This window comes from Chlamydotis macqueenii, chromosome 2 (assembly GCF_036417535.1).
Source record: "Chlamydotis macqueenii isolate bChlMac1 chromosome 2, bChlMac1.mat, whole genome shotgun sequence".
Classification (NCBI taxonomy): Eukaryota; Metazoa; Chordata; class Aves; order Otidiformes; family Otididae; genus Chlamydotis; species Chlamydotis macqueenii.
Genome location: NC_141557.1, coordinates 14,872,980 through 14,887,797, shown reverse-complemented (window position 1 = coordinate 14,887,797; position 14,818 = coordinate 14,872,980). Strand labels below are relative to the sequence as shown.

General features: G+C 40.4%; 1 protein-coding gene across 4 annotated transcripts in view; it reads right to left on the bottom strand.

Moving 5' to 3' along the window:
• NRP1 (neuropilin 1) overlaps positions 1 to 14,818 on the bottom strand; it is a 112,394-nt gene that overhangs the window by 50,061 nt on the left and 47,515 nt on the right. For all 4 annotated transcript variants that reach the window (XM_086742001.1, XM_086742002.1, XM_086742003.1 and 1 more), the window contains exons 5-6: positions 10,592 to 10,819; positions 2,112 to 2,267 (exon numbers count right to left, since the gene is read on the bottom strand). In XM_086742001.1, the coding sequence (XP_086598127.1) occupies positions 2,112 to 2,267; positions 10,592 to 10,819 (384 nt within the window). The remainder of the gene's footprint in view (positions 1 to 2,111; positions 2,268 to 10,591; positions 10,820 to 14,818) is intronic.

The following is a 14,818-nucleotide window of genomic DNA, read 5'->3' as shown; positions in this document are numbered from 1 at the left end:
GTTGAAACCCTACTCACTATAGTGAGTTCAAAGGCTGATAGAGCATGGAGACTAAATTCTCCTCTCACTCTTCTAAAATAAAGGCTCCAGCCCCCACTGAAGCAAGAGAGGCAGGTGGCTTTAGACAGATACTCACATAGCTGCTCATGCACCCCTGTCAGAAGTTGATCAGCTCCATCGCAAAAGCAGAAGAAAATAACATGTGCCCACACTTCTGTTCAGGGACTTAATAGTATATAAATATAATTCATTCCCTCATTAGCAGTTTAAGGTAAAACACCAGTGTGTGAAGCATAGGCCCTGACATTTGGGTACACACTCTTTTTTATTACACCTTCTCTGCACCTGATGTATTTCTAACAGAGGGTTTGGTACTGAGCTAAAGGTTTCAAAATCTAGGAGTTGGAAAAATGAGCTTTTAATAAGGAAAGTTCTGGTTTGTCAGTGAAAATTAAAAATATTTTGAAAATCCTTAAAAACTTGTATTTGTTATCCAAAAACTTACATTTAGAAATGCTATTAGGATACCTTATAGGAGTTGTAGTTAAAATGCCCCATCACTGAATTATCAAACTTGTTGCCAAACTGCAATTCCTGTGGCATACCACCCTTTCCCCTATTTGTGTGCTGCTTCAATATATGATGGGCCCTGGGTGAAGTACTGAAACTGAACTACTTTAGGATAAGACTCAAAGTGAATGAACTTCTGCTTGGAATCAGAAGGAGAGCCATAAGCCACTACAAAGAACGCAAGACATGGTAGGTGGGAGTCATAATAAAATATCTATATGATCTATAAGTTAGGTGTCTAGTTTGATCTAGACATTTGGGCTTTTCCTGTAGTCTACTGAGAGGGACAAGTACCTCCTGGAGACATTTCCATGCCTAAGACAAGTAGGCTGAGTTGTCCTCTGGAGATGACCCTCTCTGTAGTAACAACACAAAGAGCAAAGGTGGCTGAAATTAAGTGAGAGGAATCACTCCTTTGTCTAAGCCTGCATCATAGCAAGTGTTTCTTCTTATAATCCAAAAGGGTTTTCACATGCACTAACTTCTCCTGTTCTGTTGTCCTGTGTTTAAGAGCTGAAGGCACCCCAGCAGATATTATTAATTCTGGCTCCAGTGTGATGATGTCTCTACAGCCTAGGGAGGACGACCGTAGAAGAGATGGACATGGGTACCCAACTTGCCTGTGCTAGCTAATGAAGGGCTGGGAGCAGCACCTACACAAGGAGAAGCCAAGCTAGCTGGAGGTACAATCTGAGAGAGATGGAGGAGTATGCTTCCCACCCAGAGAGGCTAGGTATGTCCTGTTCCCTCTTCCTGGCTATGCACGTATAAGAAAGCTATTAAACAGGCAAGTGGTGGGGAATAACAGGGATAATTTCAGTTTATTCATTTTAATTTTGTTCCTTCTTTGACTAAACAAGTACATCAAATCTGGGTGAATTTGCTCAAAACTCAGTCAGTCGCAGAAAGGAGAGAGTTTGATTTAAAGTGTGTGTTTTATCATTGAGCGAATCAAGGAAATCTGCAAGGACATGGTGTAACACAGCCTGTTATTTTCCTGCATCTCCCTTCCTTTGTTTCATTCTCTGTCCAAAGGGTAAGTATGAAAACGAGGCAACTGGGAAAAAAATATGAGACAGAGAACAAAGCTTAGATGGTTTATGAAACGGTTTAACAAGAGCACATATATTAAATGGGTTCTTTTTATTCAAGAAATCGATCATCAAAGCTTATTCCATGTAATAAAAGAAGGCTTTGGATAGTGCATTCATTGTTCATGTTTCATTGTTTTAACGCAAGTGTTCAATTGCTCTGCATTCCTGCGTTTCCTTGGTCAGCACAGTTTTTCACAATAATTACCCTAACTTCCTGGCAGTACTGCAGAATAAAACTGTAAGGAGAATGCTGCTTCTTACACTGCTTTTCAAAGGGCAGCTGTTCTTTAAAAAAACAGAAAAAAAACCCCAGCAAAACAGAATCAACCCTTCCCCACCATCTTATTTATTTAAGGTTTCTTTAAAGTTTCATGCAATACCTGGTGTGCAAGAAGACATAACAGTGAATATTTTCCAAGAAGCTCTGTGGGATGGATAAATACTGACCTTCTGATACGCTGCTCTGGGACACGCTATAGTTTGCTGAGAATCCTTCTTTTGCTATTGCACTGTCGGTGTAAAATACCATTGAAAGAATTCCTGTTGAAGAGCGGACACGTCCTGGGTTGTTCTGCCCACAGTAACGCCCTATGTGTGGGCCAACTGCAAAAAGACAAGATACAATAGTAAACTACCAGTTCTACTACAATAGCCTCCAAAAGAGAGTCCCTCAGCAGGAAATAGTGAACCTCTACAACAGTTCAAAATAACAGTCTCATCAATAACTTAGCAGTGAACAATAAATTGCTTACCCTACCCTAGTAATCTCACTTCTAAATTGTTCCAGAAAGCACTCCATAAACCTCTGAAAATGTAAAGAACCAGATTTTCAAAATGTGTCCTTTAAAGTGTGCAGAGGGGGCAATGATGCACAAAATTACATGTACAAAATGTCGAAAGTATTTTCCAAAGTGTGACTGAAGCAGCTGTTTATGACAAGGACATCTGGATGGCCTGATTTGCCCACCCAGTCCACAAGATGCTCTGGGAATAGGACTTCAAACAGCACCTTCCAGGATTTATGCTCAATACTGCAGATAATATGTTATTTTTGTAGTGAACTTAGTAAAAAAATTTTTTTCACTCATTTTGAGGGTATGACCATTGACTTTTTAGCCCCTCCTATTTAGGCCTTCAGCACACCCGCACGGATCTTTTACCCCTATACTCAATATTAAATAATCCTGTAAGAGAATTCAACAGGAAAATATTAATCCTTTCAAAAGAGCAAGGATTTCTTAAGTGTATCTCCACATTACAGAACACACACACATACACACATACATGATCTCTCTCCGTGTTAATAATTTATAAACCAGTTCCTCATATATTTCTGGATTTCCTGTGCAGTGAGATAATCTTTTTCCTTAATTAAGCTACTCAATTCACAACCAACATATGTGGCCTTCTAGCACTTGAGCATTCCCTACAGATAAGTCCCTAGGCTGTTGAAGAGTGGTACATCTGTGCTTACAAACAATAAGAAAAGATAATGCTAAAACCCATCCATGGAGTCAATAATTAAAATAATCAGAAGATGTCATTCTAATGCTTACACCACTGGCTTTCCAGGCTTAAATTAACACCTTGTCATTTCTCTAGGAAGTCCACTTCACATTCAGTTTAAAATATAAAATGTTTGTATATCATAATTATTCACAGTTCAAAGAAAATCCTCAGCTAACATAATTTTGTAGTCATTTATTGGCATTTTCCAACAAGTAAAACAGTTCCAGCTTGGAATAACTTTATTATGTAAGCTACACATTTCTGTAAGGCCCAAGAGTTGCCAGAAAGAGGGAGCTCAGATGTTACAGCTCTTGCTGCCAACATGTGCTTTTCTATCCATATTCTGGCCATAGTTAATCTTCAGTTGCCTTGGCAATGCCATGGCATTTAAAGTACCTGCCAGTTCAGCCCTTTTCCACCAGGGCTGCTCAATGCAGTATTGATAGAATGAAACACTCTGTAGAGGATCTAAGTTGAATTCTTCTTCATCCTAGAAATCATTAAAGCTTTACAGTTTTGTGATCTGGAGTGAGAAAATTGGTTTAGACTGTTATCATTAGCAGCTTTTTAAAAACATAGAATAATGCCCCCACTCCAACTGCTGCAGGTTTTTTTTTTTTTTTTTTCCATTTTCTATGTGTAAACAGCTCTGATCTGCTTTTTCCCATGATGGCCTTTCAGCATCATAGCTGCTGATTTTGCTCTGAACTGTAAGAAAAGAAGGAGGATAAGGCCACCATGTTATGGCATGCTGAGCCTCCCTCCTCCCATTTCCTGTAGGGAAGCCTCTTTGAAATGACAAACAGAAGAGAACTTTGTTTAAAGCAGACAGGCTTTAAGATTCCCCATGACTCACTGGTTTATAATTTTTAAGACATATTTAGTGATTCTGCATTTCAGACTTCTACAGATTGTTCCTACTATCACAGTTCTATTCCCTTTGCTAGCTGTGTAGATACAAGAGCTAAAAACTTGTAGAATATGACACAAAGAGGTATTAATTTTTTTTTTAATACAGCATGTAAACCTCAGCCTACTGAGCTAATACGGTATTGGTCTGAGCAGGACAGAATGAAATAGAGATTCTGATTCTTCTTACATAAACAGCTAACACAAAGTTCTCCTTTATTCCTTTCAAGTCTTGAAAACTTTTGAATGACGATAAACTACCAAATGTTTCAGGTGTCACCACATCAAACGCTCTGCAGGGAGCACCATCTGAGCAATCATTCAGAGGATAATACCACTATCTGCTTAGGTCTGCCACTGTTTTTTTTTTTACCATCTCCCTGACCCTTCTTTATGAACGGAGATGGGTTTTCGTAATAGACCATATACAGTAAAATGGGAATTTTAGGGTGGCTGGTGCTGAAAAGTCTTTAGGCCCAGTCTTTGCCGCCTCTACCTGTAGACCATTATGTCACTTTGTCAGCATCCCCCAGGAAAGCTTACTCCGAATATGAGTCACTTGGAAATGTCCTCACTCAAGGACACTTCTACATTACCCACAGAACAGAGGCATTTCGGTGAGCTAGCTACTTCACTTGACTGCCTATTTTGTAGCTACTTCTAGGACCTTGGCTCCTCTTTCCACTGGCATAGTATGATATGGTGGAAAACTGGGTAACTTTCAGGTGAAAAGATGGAGGGACAACTAAGAATCCTGGTTTGCAAACTTCTTCAAAAATGCAGAGTCTAATCCTAGAACTTGAATAAACCCTTGATTATTCTTAAATATGTAAGTCTGAAGTTTTACAGGATCTGAGTGTGGAATGTATAGAATACAGCTGGTGGTTTATGACTAAACAGAAACCTTATCATTATTAATTCTTCCTTTCTTTCCTACCATTTGCCCTTCTGGCCAAAGAGTATCCAAACGAGGAAATTTTGAGACTTACTGAAATACACATTTGCCCACCCGGTTGAAATCTATGGCTTTTGGAATTCAGTTAGAAAACCCAATGAACAAACAAGCAAGGAAAAGTGGTCTTTCAGGCTTCTAAAATACTAAAAGAAATGTTACGTTAACTTGCCATTTTACTGAATTTTAAAGGTAATGTTTAAAATTGTGCTGGTGTGCTGTGAACAGTATTTTCACAGCAGTGTAACTGTTATTGACATAACATTCACACACAATTTAGGATGCTAAAGAGACAAGAGCTGAAAAATGAATCTTGTCCTCACAGTTCAGTAGTCACTTACACTGAGCTTGTGTATACTCTTATATCTTAATAGCTTCTCACAAGAGTATAGCATGCAACCACAACAAAGGAGAAATGCACCTAGATTAATAGCAACCTTCATCTGCACTGATGTTAATGACTGAAATAAAGCATTCTGCTATGCTCAGTAATTCAGTGGAAGCTCTTGTGGTATTGACTGAAGCAGCAATGCTTAGCCTGTGGTTCTCAAATCGTATGTAAACTTCTTTAAATTACTTTTGAGCCTCTAGTAGACAGTCTATAGAGCTTCAAAGAGAGCAGCATGATGAATACGTATAATTCATCACTTAAGCTAGTCCTAGTACTGGTTGTGAGTGGGCTATTTTTCTTCAAAGTCATCAATTGACTGTTCTCGGCTGAGGCTGGCTAAGGTATATTTGTGCCTTGGGCAAAGACATTTTTTTGTGTGTCTAATTTATTCATGCAAAATCACATATTTCTATTCTGTGATCTACTCACTCTTCTGCTCCAACTCCATCTGTTTTCTCCTTCAAACCATAGTCCCTTTTCTGCCCAATATTTGCAACATGCGCCTGTAGTTCTCAAACATTCTCCGACAGGGTTTGTTTCACTTATTACTTTGTTTTAAAGAAGAGACCAAAGGGTGCCTTTGGCATGCACTTATGCAGAACAAAATGCCAGGTTGGAGGCATTCCTGAATGCCTACCATTCCCCGCCCTGAACCAGCAAAACACTTATACCAGTGTTTAACTTCAGACCTGTAAGTGTCCTTGGTGAATTCCTTTTGAAGTCAATCTCAAGTCAAGCTCACATGCTTCAAAGATAAGCACATGTTTTGCAGAATCAAGACGCAAGTACTCAGCCCTTGCCAGATTCAATCCACTAAAAGGACAACCAGGTAGGCTGAGGGGTCCCTGATTGTGACAGAGCACTTCAGGATTAATGTCTTTGTGAATGACTGTTAGAGTTGCTTGCAAACTGTCTAACAGAAAATCGTTTTCCGTCAGAAAAATGGCAATTACATAGAAGCAAAATGTAAATGGAAGCACAGTGATTTTGACACATCCTTTTAAACATCATTGTGAAAATCTGTTTAAGAGAACATTTCTTTTTTTTTAGGGGGTAGAAAGGAAAAAAGATCACAACTGTAGAAAACAGCAAATTCATTTCCTGCCAATCTCCAGTGACTGTAGCTGATCAAACTCTACAGTGCAAACATTTTCCACTTACGGTGGGTTTCACCTGCTCTAACTTAGGTGTCTGAAGTTTTACATCGGCGTCAGTGATCCACAGTTCCCAGTACAATGAGATAAACACCTCCAGAGCTCCATTAACTGCCCTAAAGTAGATGTCGGAGACAAATCAGAGTGAGGTGCTGTTCCCTGCTGAGAATGGGGGGACTGACAGTGCCTGGCTCAAATATTGATGCCTGGTTTCCAGAGTTGGGTGAGAGTAGCAAGTTCAGGGGGCTGTCCATCTAATTCTGCCCTGGTTGCAGCCACAACTATTTTCCTTCAAACTGTTCTCTGTGTCCTGTTAAAAACTGCCATCATCCTGGCAAACACAGCTGTGTTGCAGTGGAGCAGGGCAACCGGGCATGTGAGCAGTAATGCAGTACAACAAAGCAAAATAGCTTCCTTTGTTATGAGTATGTCTATATCACTAAACAGAGCAGGCCAGGGACCACCCTCTGGACCTGCAGCCAGTGGCCAGGGCCTGTTCCTGGGACCACACTAACAGTGTGACACAGCTCGCTCCCACAGGGCTCTTCCCTCTGAAGCAGGACGGCAATGTCAATGTGCCTTTTGGGAATGATCCCCGGCTTTCGCTGTCCTCCAAACCGTGCTTAGGAATTGCTTGGAAAAGTGCAAACTGGCATGGGCTAAAATTGTGCAAGGGAGTATGTCAGCAATTCAGCAGCACACACAACCATGTCTTGGACCTGTTTTATTCAATAGTGTAGATGTAGCTTCAGAATATCCTTTCATGGATTAAAAGGAAACAGACAAATGGCTGAAAGACTCATCCTGGATGAGCTTCCCTTCATCAAAGGCAACCATACTGTCTAATATTTTTCAGAAATTTGCTACTTCCATGTGGATGCAAATGAGATTTATTTTGCTTCCTTTCTCCTTTTTTTTTCCTTTGAACAAGATGATCTGTATACTCTCTTTTTGATATCCAGAAACTTTAAATTTCTATCTTCAGTTTATGGCCAGGTCATACCAGTGGCTTCCTGTGTCAGCTTTGCTCTTCAGTGGAAATAGTTCTTCTCTCTCCCAGGGATTCATTCTGTGATGCATTTACAGAGAAGCAATCATGTCCTCTGTGCCTTTGTAGTGTTAAGTTAAACAAGAGAGACTGACTGCTGTCTGAGGATTGTCCTACAGTTCAACCAGAAGTTCAACCAGGCCAAGTGCAAGGTCCTGCACCTGGGTCGTGGCAATCCCAGGCACAAATACAGGCTGGGCAGAGAATGGATTGAGAGCAGCCCTGAGGAGAAGGACTTGGGAGTGCTGGTGGATGAGAAGCTCAACATGAGCTGGCAATGCGCCCTTGCGGCCCAGAAGGCCAACCGCATCCTGGGCTGCATCAAGAGGAGTGTGGCCAGCAGGTCGAGGGAGGTGATTCTGTCCCTCTACTCTGCCCTGGTGAGACCCCACCTGGAGTACTGTGCTCAGTTCTGGGGCCCCCAGCATAAGAAGGACATGGACCAGCTGGAGAAGGTCCAGAGGAGGGCCACGAAGATGATAAGAGGGCTGGAGCACCTTTCCTATGAGGACAGGCTGAGAGAGTTGGGGCTGTTCAGCCTGGAGAAGAGGAGGCTCCAGGGAGACCTTATAGCAGTCTTCCAGTACCGCAAGGGGGCCTACAAGAAAGACGGGGAGATGCTGTTCAGTAGGGCCTGTTGTGATAGGATGAGGGGTAGTGGTTTTAAAATAGAGGGAGGTAGATTTAGATTGGATATTAGGAAAAAATTTTTTACAATGCGAGTTGTAGAACACTGGAACAGGTTGCCCAGAAAGGTGGTGGATACCCCATCCCTGGAAACGTTCAAGGCCAGGCTGGATGAGGCTCTGAGCAACCTGATCTAGTCGGGGATGTCCCTTCTCCTTGCAGGGGGGTTGGACTAGATGACCTTTGAAGGTCACTTCCAACTCTAACCATTCTATGATTCTATAGTGAAATGATGCGGCAAACTTCTCCTTACAACCACTGCACCCTCCAACAGTTTATATCTAAGGAAAAATTTCTTTCTAGCCTACAAATTCAGTTGAATATTTACAAAAACATGTAAACATCTTCTCTGGATGTCAGGATCATTTTGGATTTAGAGAGTTTGTGAGGGAACTGGAAGGCTGATAATGTCTGTTGTTAATTGCTCTTCAGTATGGCTCAGTCACTTTCTTGAACCAGGAAATTACTGCTTTGAAATCCTCTGACACTAACAATAATGTATTTCTTTTTGGTAATATTACATATAAATCGATTAATTGGATAATCTTTTCACATGTCAGTTTAAATGCAAATTCTACAGGAATTCAGTTTGGAAAGGCTAGGCCTATATACAAACAAAACTATTATTAAATCTTCCAGACATCATTATTGTAGTGTTACAATACTGTTTCCCTAACTGAAGTATTAAATACTAAATAGTTTCTCAGTTACTGTTATGGATCTTTCTTCGCTATTTATTGGAGTGGGTTGAAAAGACCCATGATAAAGCCATTAAGCATAAAACAAAAAGGAAAAACAAATATACGTTAAAAAGCATATACCTATTAACTGCAGCATCAAAAAAAGCTTTAATTAATATTATATTGAGGATTTATCTAGGAAAACAGGCAAGTTTAAATGCGTTATTAAAATATGTTCCTTAAGTTATATGTTTTCATTTAAAAGAAATATTAATGTAGGATTAGCAATTTGCAGAAACTGCCACTGCTGTTCATAAAAGCAAAGAAAATATCTATTAATATGGGTTATCACACTAGTGGAAAACTGAAATAGTCCTAATTAGTGCCCAACACAAACAACATAAATCCTCTGTCGTTGAATTTTGCTACAAGTTACAAAATTAAGAAGAAAAAGGACAGCCTCAAGATGCTTCCCTTTATCAGCTTATGCCACGCATAAACAGTGAAAAAGGCATCACAATCAGTTTTACAAAGCTGTTTGCACAATTCATATAGGCATTTGGGCACCCTGCATGTTAGGCACTCAGCTTGAATAGTCCCATTAGGCTGGCACTGCAGCCTAACAAGCTGTGCTCCTTGGAGAACTGGTACATGGCTGCCCTACCTAGAGAGGTCTTGGATCTTGCAGACCCGTTGCCATCTATGAAAAAAATAAAGAAACTATGCAGCTATTTTGTTCATCAGCTTCAGTATAAAACAGGGATATCAGATTGGGTGGAGGGTGAAATGGGGGCTCACTGGCTCTATAGGGTTAGGTAATATCTAGCATTTAGTGAATTTGCAGAAGATCAAGTGTGGTCAACAACTAAGTGGAAAATTACTGAGATAACAGAGAAGTAAGTTCCAAAAGGGTGCCCAACACACTCACCCTGACACATGCGCCCAGCTAATCAGAGATTATTAACAGATTAAGATAAAACCTTTGGATTTGCTTATACTACTGGCCAAGAGTGCCCCAGAAGAGAGGAACCCTGCAGTGCCCGATCACCGAAGTCATCTGAATGAATAACTCAATGCCTGTTTACTGACCTGGGTAATCATTTAGTCACTATGATTTCAATTGTATGGACAAAATGTTTTCTCTGGCAAAGAAATTATTTGCTTTGACAGCTGGTCTGTAACCCGGTTCATCCTCAAACTGGAGGGTTAGAACCTGAAGTCTATTTGGTGCAAGTTGTTGGAAATCTCTGGACAATACTCATGTTAGCTGTGAAAGTCTAGGGACCCATTCTAAGGCTTCATATTTAATTTATTTTAGCGTAGGAGGTCCACCACATATTTCCTCTAAAAATAGAGGTTTCCCCCAAGCCAACTGTTCAAAATTAAACATATTTCATTAAAAAAAAATCATTCACACTGTTATAGGCTTTACTGAATGAATTTATGGAGCATTTTCCCCTTTTCTCCTTAATTCAACTCGTTTCACATAAATCAAGCAAGGACCTCTCTACTATGACATTTAAAAAAATGAGAATATGCCTTCTGCAGCCCACTTCGGAGTAATGGTTATGTATATCACAGTCCATTTTTCTCTTACCATCAGGGAATCCATCCCAGATTTCCAATCGGTCATAGCGACAGAATGCTCCCCCTGGAGTATTTGAATCAGGTTCTAGCTCAAAGCTTTCAAATTCCAATATAATCTCTGACATCTTTGGTGCAAAGATAATGTAAGTGCATTCAAGGCTATTGGGATATTTTTCAGGGAATCCAGGGGACTTTATCACTCCACTTGATGCAGTAAAGTTTCTGGAACATTCAGGTCCTGTAGAGAAAGAAAAAAATCACCCAGGTTAACACTATGCTACTAAGCAAAGTAGTTAGCTGGAAAACAAATTAGGTTGTATTATCTCTCCAGCAGCAAAGGTGGCTTTTCAATGAAACACCTCATTTTAATCGCCGTATTAATCATTCAGCCAGCTTGCTCCTATTATTGATAGTCAGGTTTTAAAGCAGAATTTGCATATACTGTCCTATCTCCAATTTTCAATTGGTATAGAACAATATGAGAACTTGTACCAGCTCTAGAAAAAACTATGACAAATACAGAGTCATGTGGGAACAATGAAAATGTAAGCTGCAGAAATCTCGACAGAGCCCTCGAGAAATAATTATAGCCCCTTCAAGCTCAAATCTTTAAATCTTACAACTGACAGGCTTTTATTGGTGAAATAGAATTTTTTTTACGAAAGCGAGTGAGTGAATTCAGTAGAGGGAGTAGTGGTTTCAGATTCCTGGAGCACTGACTCAGTAACTCTGCCAGATGTGACCTATGCCTCCTTGACAAACTGAATGTGAAAGGTAATTCGTACATGTACCAAGGGTGAGTGACTCATTCTGAGTGGTGTTGACACAGGTGCACCAGTAAAATGTTGCTGTTAGTGCAGGCATGATAAACTGTGTGATTACAGGCAGTGTTGCTAGAAGTCACCTAATGTCAATGTTGACACACCAGCTTTCCCTGATGTCCCACCATGGCATAATGGGATGCTCCAAACACGGCTCTTGGTGGAGCAGGAAAGGGGCAGTAAAGATGTAAGGGTATAAAAGGCCAGATCACTGGATTTGCCTTTGTGAACAGAGAGGACTAAAACTGGAATCTCTCTCTTGTTGACAGATGGCATTTCTCTTTTATTTAGGTCCCTCAGAATCCTCTCTGTGGATCCCACATCTGCAGGTGTGCTCAAAGCCAGCCACAGGCACTGCCCACACATCCTCCCACAGGGTCAGTGTAGGTATCCCTTTCTCTGGCTCTTAACACTCCCAATTTAATGGAAAGTGATTTATAGGATCTGGGGCATCGGTAGATAGCAGCTGACCTGGGGAGTTTGGGAAGGATGACTCAGATGAAGGTCTTCGGACGTGGAGTATAGACAGGACACAGGTGACAGAGTTCAGTTGCAACAGGTTGTGCTGGAGGATGAGTGTGTGTGAGGTTTCAGTTTGGATGAGGATGCCCAGCATCCTTAGAGACTGCAGTCAGGAGCCTTAGAGGATTTCCAGTGCTTAACACAGATCATTGAAGCAAAACAATCTGGCTTGTTGCATATATGAATACTCTTATTTCACCATAGCAAATGTTTTCCTTGTGAATGTGCCAAACATATTACCCCCCCCCAGATTTGGCCACCTCCCAGCTAAATTCAACATGCGAGAGAGAGGTCTGAATGAATGTAGTCAGTTCAGGTATTTTTGTCCTTCAACAGACACTGATAGGAAATGCTTGAGCTATCACATCAATATTCAGAGCACTTCATGGCATATTTTGGAAGATGTAGATATTAATGATCAGGTAACCTGACCCATTCCAATTTGGGAAATTACATTTTGTCTATAATTAAATTGCCCTCTTACACATTAGTCGGATATTTCTCTTCTCTCCCTGTCATTCCCTTGTCTCCTTGTCATGTACGGCAGGGTTATATTCTGGTTGTTGCTCCTCACTCCCACCAGTAGCTGCTGTTCCAGGATAAAATAGCTTTGCTGTGCCATTCATAGCATAAAGTGCTCTGTACTCCTCTTGGAATCCAATAAAAGATGCAATAAAAAATGTAAGCCAGAATCATTATTGCTTTATTAAATACAGCCAGATCCTGGCTCTGTGAGTGCACAATCATCAGGCTCCTTACACACACATGGTATCGCACCATCAGCTTGCTTTATTTTAAACATGTTCAAGTCAATTTGGTGCAAGAAACAAAAACTGTTTTCAGAAGAGCTGCATCACTAAAATTTTGGATTTTGACCCTTTATTGACAATGTGAAGGAACTCCAGGAATTACATCAACACTGAGGCTACAAGGAACTCCATGGGGCGATGTTCATGGAAAACTGGTAGAAAAGGTTCTAGCAGAGACCAGACAGGAAAGATACGTCTGAGGTGGAGAAACTACATATGTGTATGTGTATGAAATAAAGGAAGAGACATGAGCTGAAAGAACGAGAGAGGGGAGGCAAGAGAGAGCAAAGAAAAAGAGATGACACTGGAGAGAATTTCACTGGCTTTCTGCAGGTATGATTGAGCCAGAAAAGCATTTACCTTCCTGGTTGACACTGCCTTTTCTTTCAGTTTACACTTGACCAAAATTAGGAATGTTGAATGTGAACTGTGGAGATCCTCTTCTAGTGAATAGGCTACTCATCCATCCTAAGATAGGCTGCTTCACAGAGTCAAAATGATGAACACTTCAGGTAGGCTAAATGTTGGGCAATACGGGTTTTAGTCTGGAATTCAACTTCTTGAGTGTCTTTCTCACTAAGGAGCTGGATAGGAAGTAAAAGCAGTTCCTACTTTCAAAGCTCACACTAAATTTATCACAGTCATTATGTGTGCTGGCCTCTCCTTACAATTTCCACGGCACGTGTATTTCAAGAATTGGGTTTAGAATTCAGCTTAGGACACAGGTAGAATAATGCCTTTCTTCTTTTCAAAAACTAAGGATGCCATCACAGGAATAATGAGCAAACGTATACTGCGTGCTGGAATGCAGCTCAGCACCACAAGACTTGCACTTGGGATCATTTTAATATTTCTCACACCTGGGAAATGATGAGTTAAGTTGTGAATATGCTAAAATGAAGCACATTACTCTGGTGTGAGCAACTGAGCTTCATCTGTGTAACAGGGTAAACTGGTCAGCTTTATTTGGTATAGATATTAAAACGTAAATTTTGAATATCATATATGCATTAACTCAAAAGTTAAAAAAGGCTGTGTTCCCACAGCAACTATAACTTGTATCCTTTGTGTACGCACAGCATTTCTAACACTGTACCTGGTGATAACTTTCCTGCCTTAATATACAGTTTATGTGGAATGAACTAGAGTTAAAGTTGCTCTGGGAGCCATAATTTTGAGTTTCCTGACTTCTGTGTGTGTAAAATCACATTTGTAATGCCATCTTAACATGTTTAATGTGTATCACTGAGAGATGTAAATGACCACACAAGGAAATAAACACAACATTCCTGTCAGAGCTCTGAGTTGCCACTACACTATTAGGAAATAAATAAAAGCTTTTTTTTCTTGAAAACACTCAGTTGCTAGAATAGTTTCACAGGTCATTCTTTCACTTGTTCTTGTGTTTCAGCCTTGTTCTTTATGAAAGATGGTGCTGTATATATAACCACTGAGAAACTTCAAGACCCGGTTTCAAGAGTTTAGCCTCCTAAAGACACCAAAATAAATAGAGATATTTTTTTCAGAAAAGCTTGGTGTCATTCAGATGCTGAGTTCCTTCAAAAAATGTGACCCTGAAGGTCACCAAAAGAATTTCTGGGAGCCAAGAGTGGATTTACAGACAGGGAAGATGGTGAACAAGAGCTCTGTGGCCCCAATTAGCACTGTGCAGAGCAGCAATAGCATGCAATATAAAAGAGACTTCACTACTGTGTCTCTCCTCATTAACAGTACAGCTGCCACCAAGCGCGTGTGCTGAACGCAGTTGAAAATCTGACTCTGGTTTAGGTGCGTAAAAGGGACTTGAACTGGTTCTGAAAATCGGGCACTGTCTAGGAGTGGTGTGTATTGGACATTGGAGTTTTGAGCTACTTTTGTGAATATGACCCTAAGCATTGATGTTGAAGTCAATGATTTTTTGCTATAAAGTTAAGCTTATTGTCATTCTGTATATTATGAGTTTTGGTCCTCTGTTCTCCAGACATGGAATACAGGAGTTATCTATCTCCATCCATCTATAGGGAAGATATATGCCAAAAAAAAGAGGATCTTACTCCCCTTCTAGCTATTGACTCAGAAGTAGAG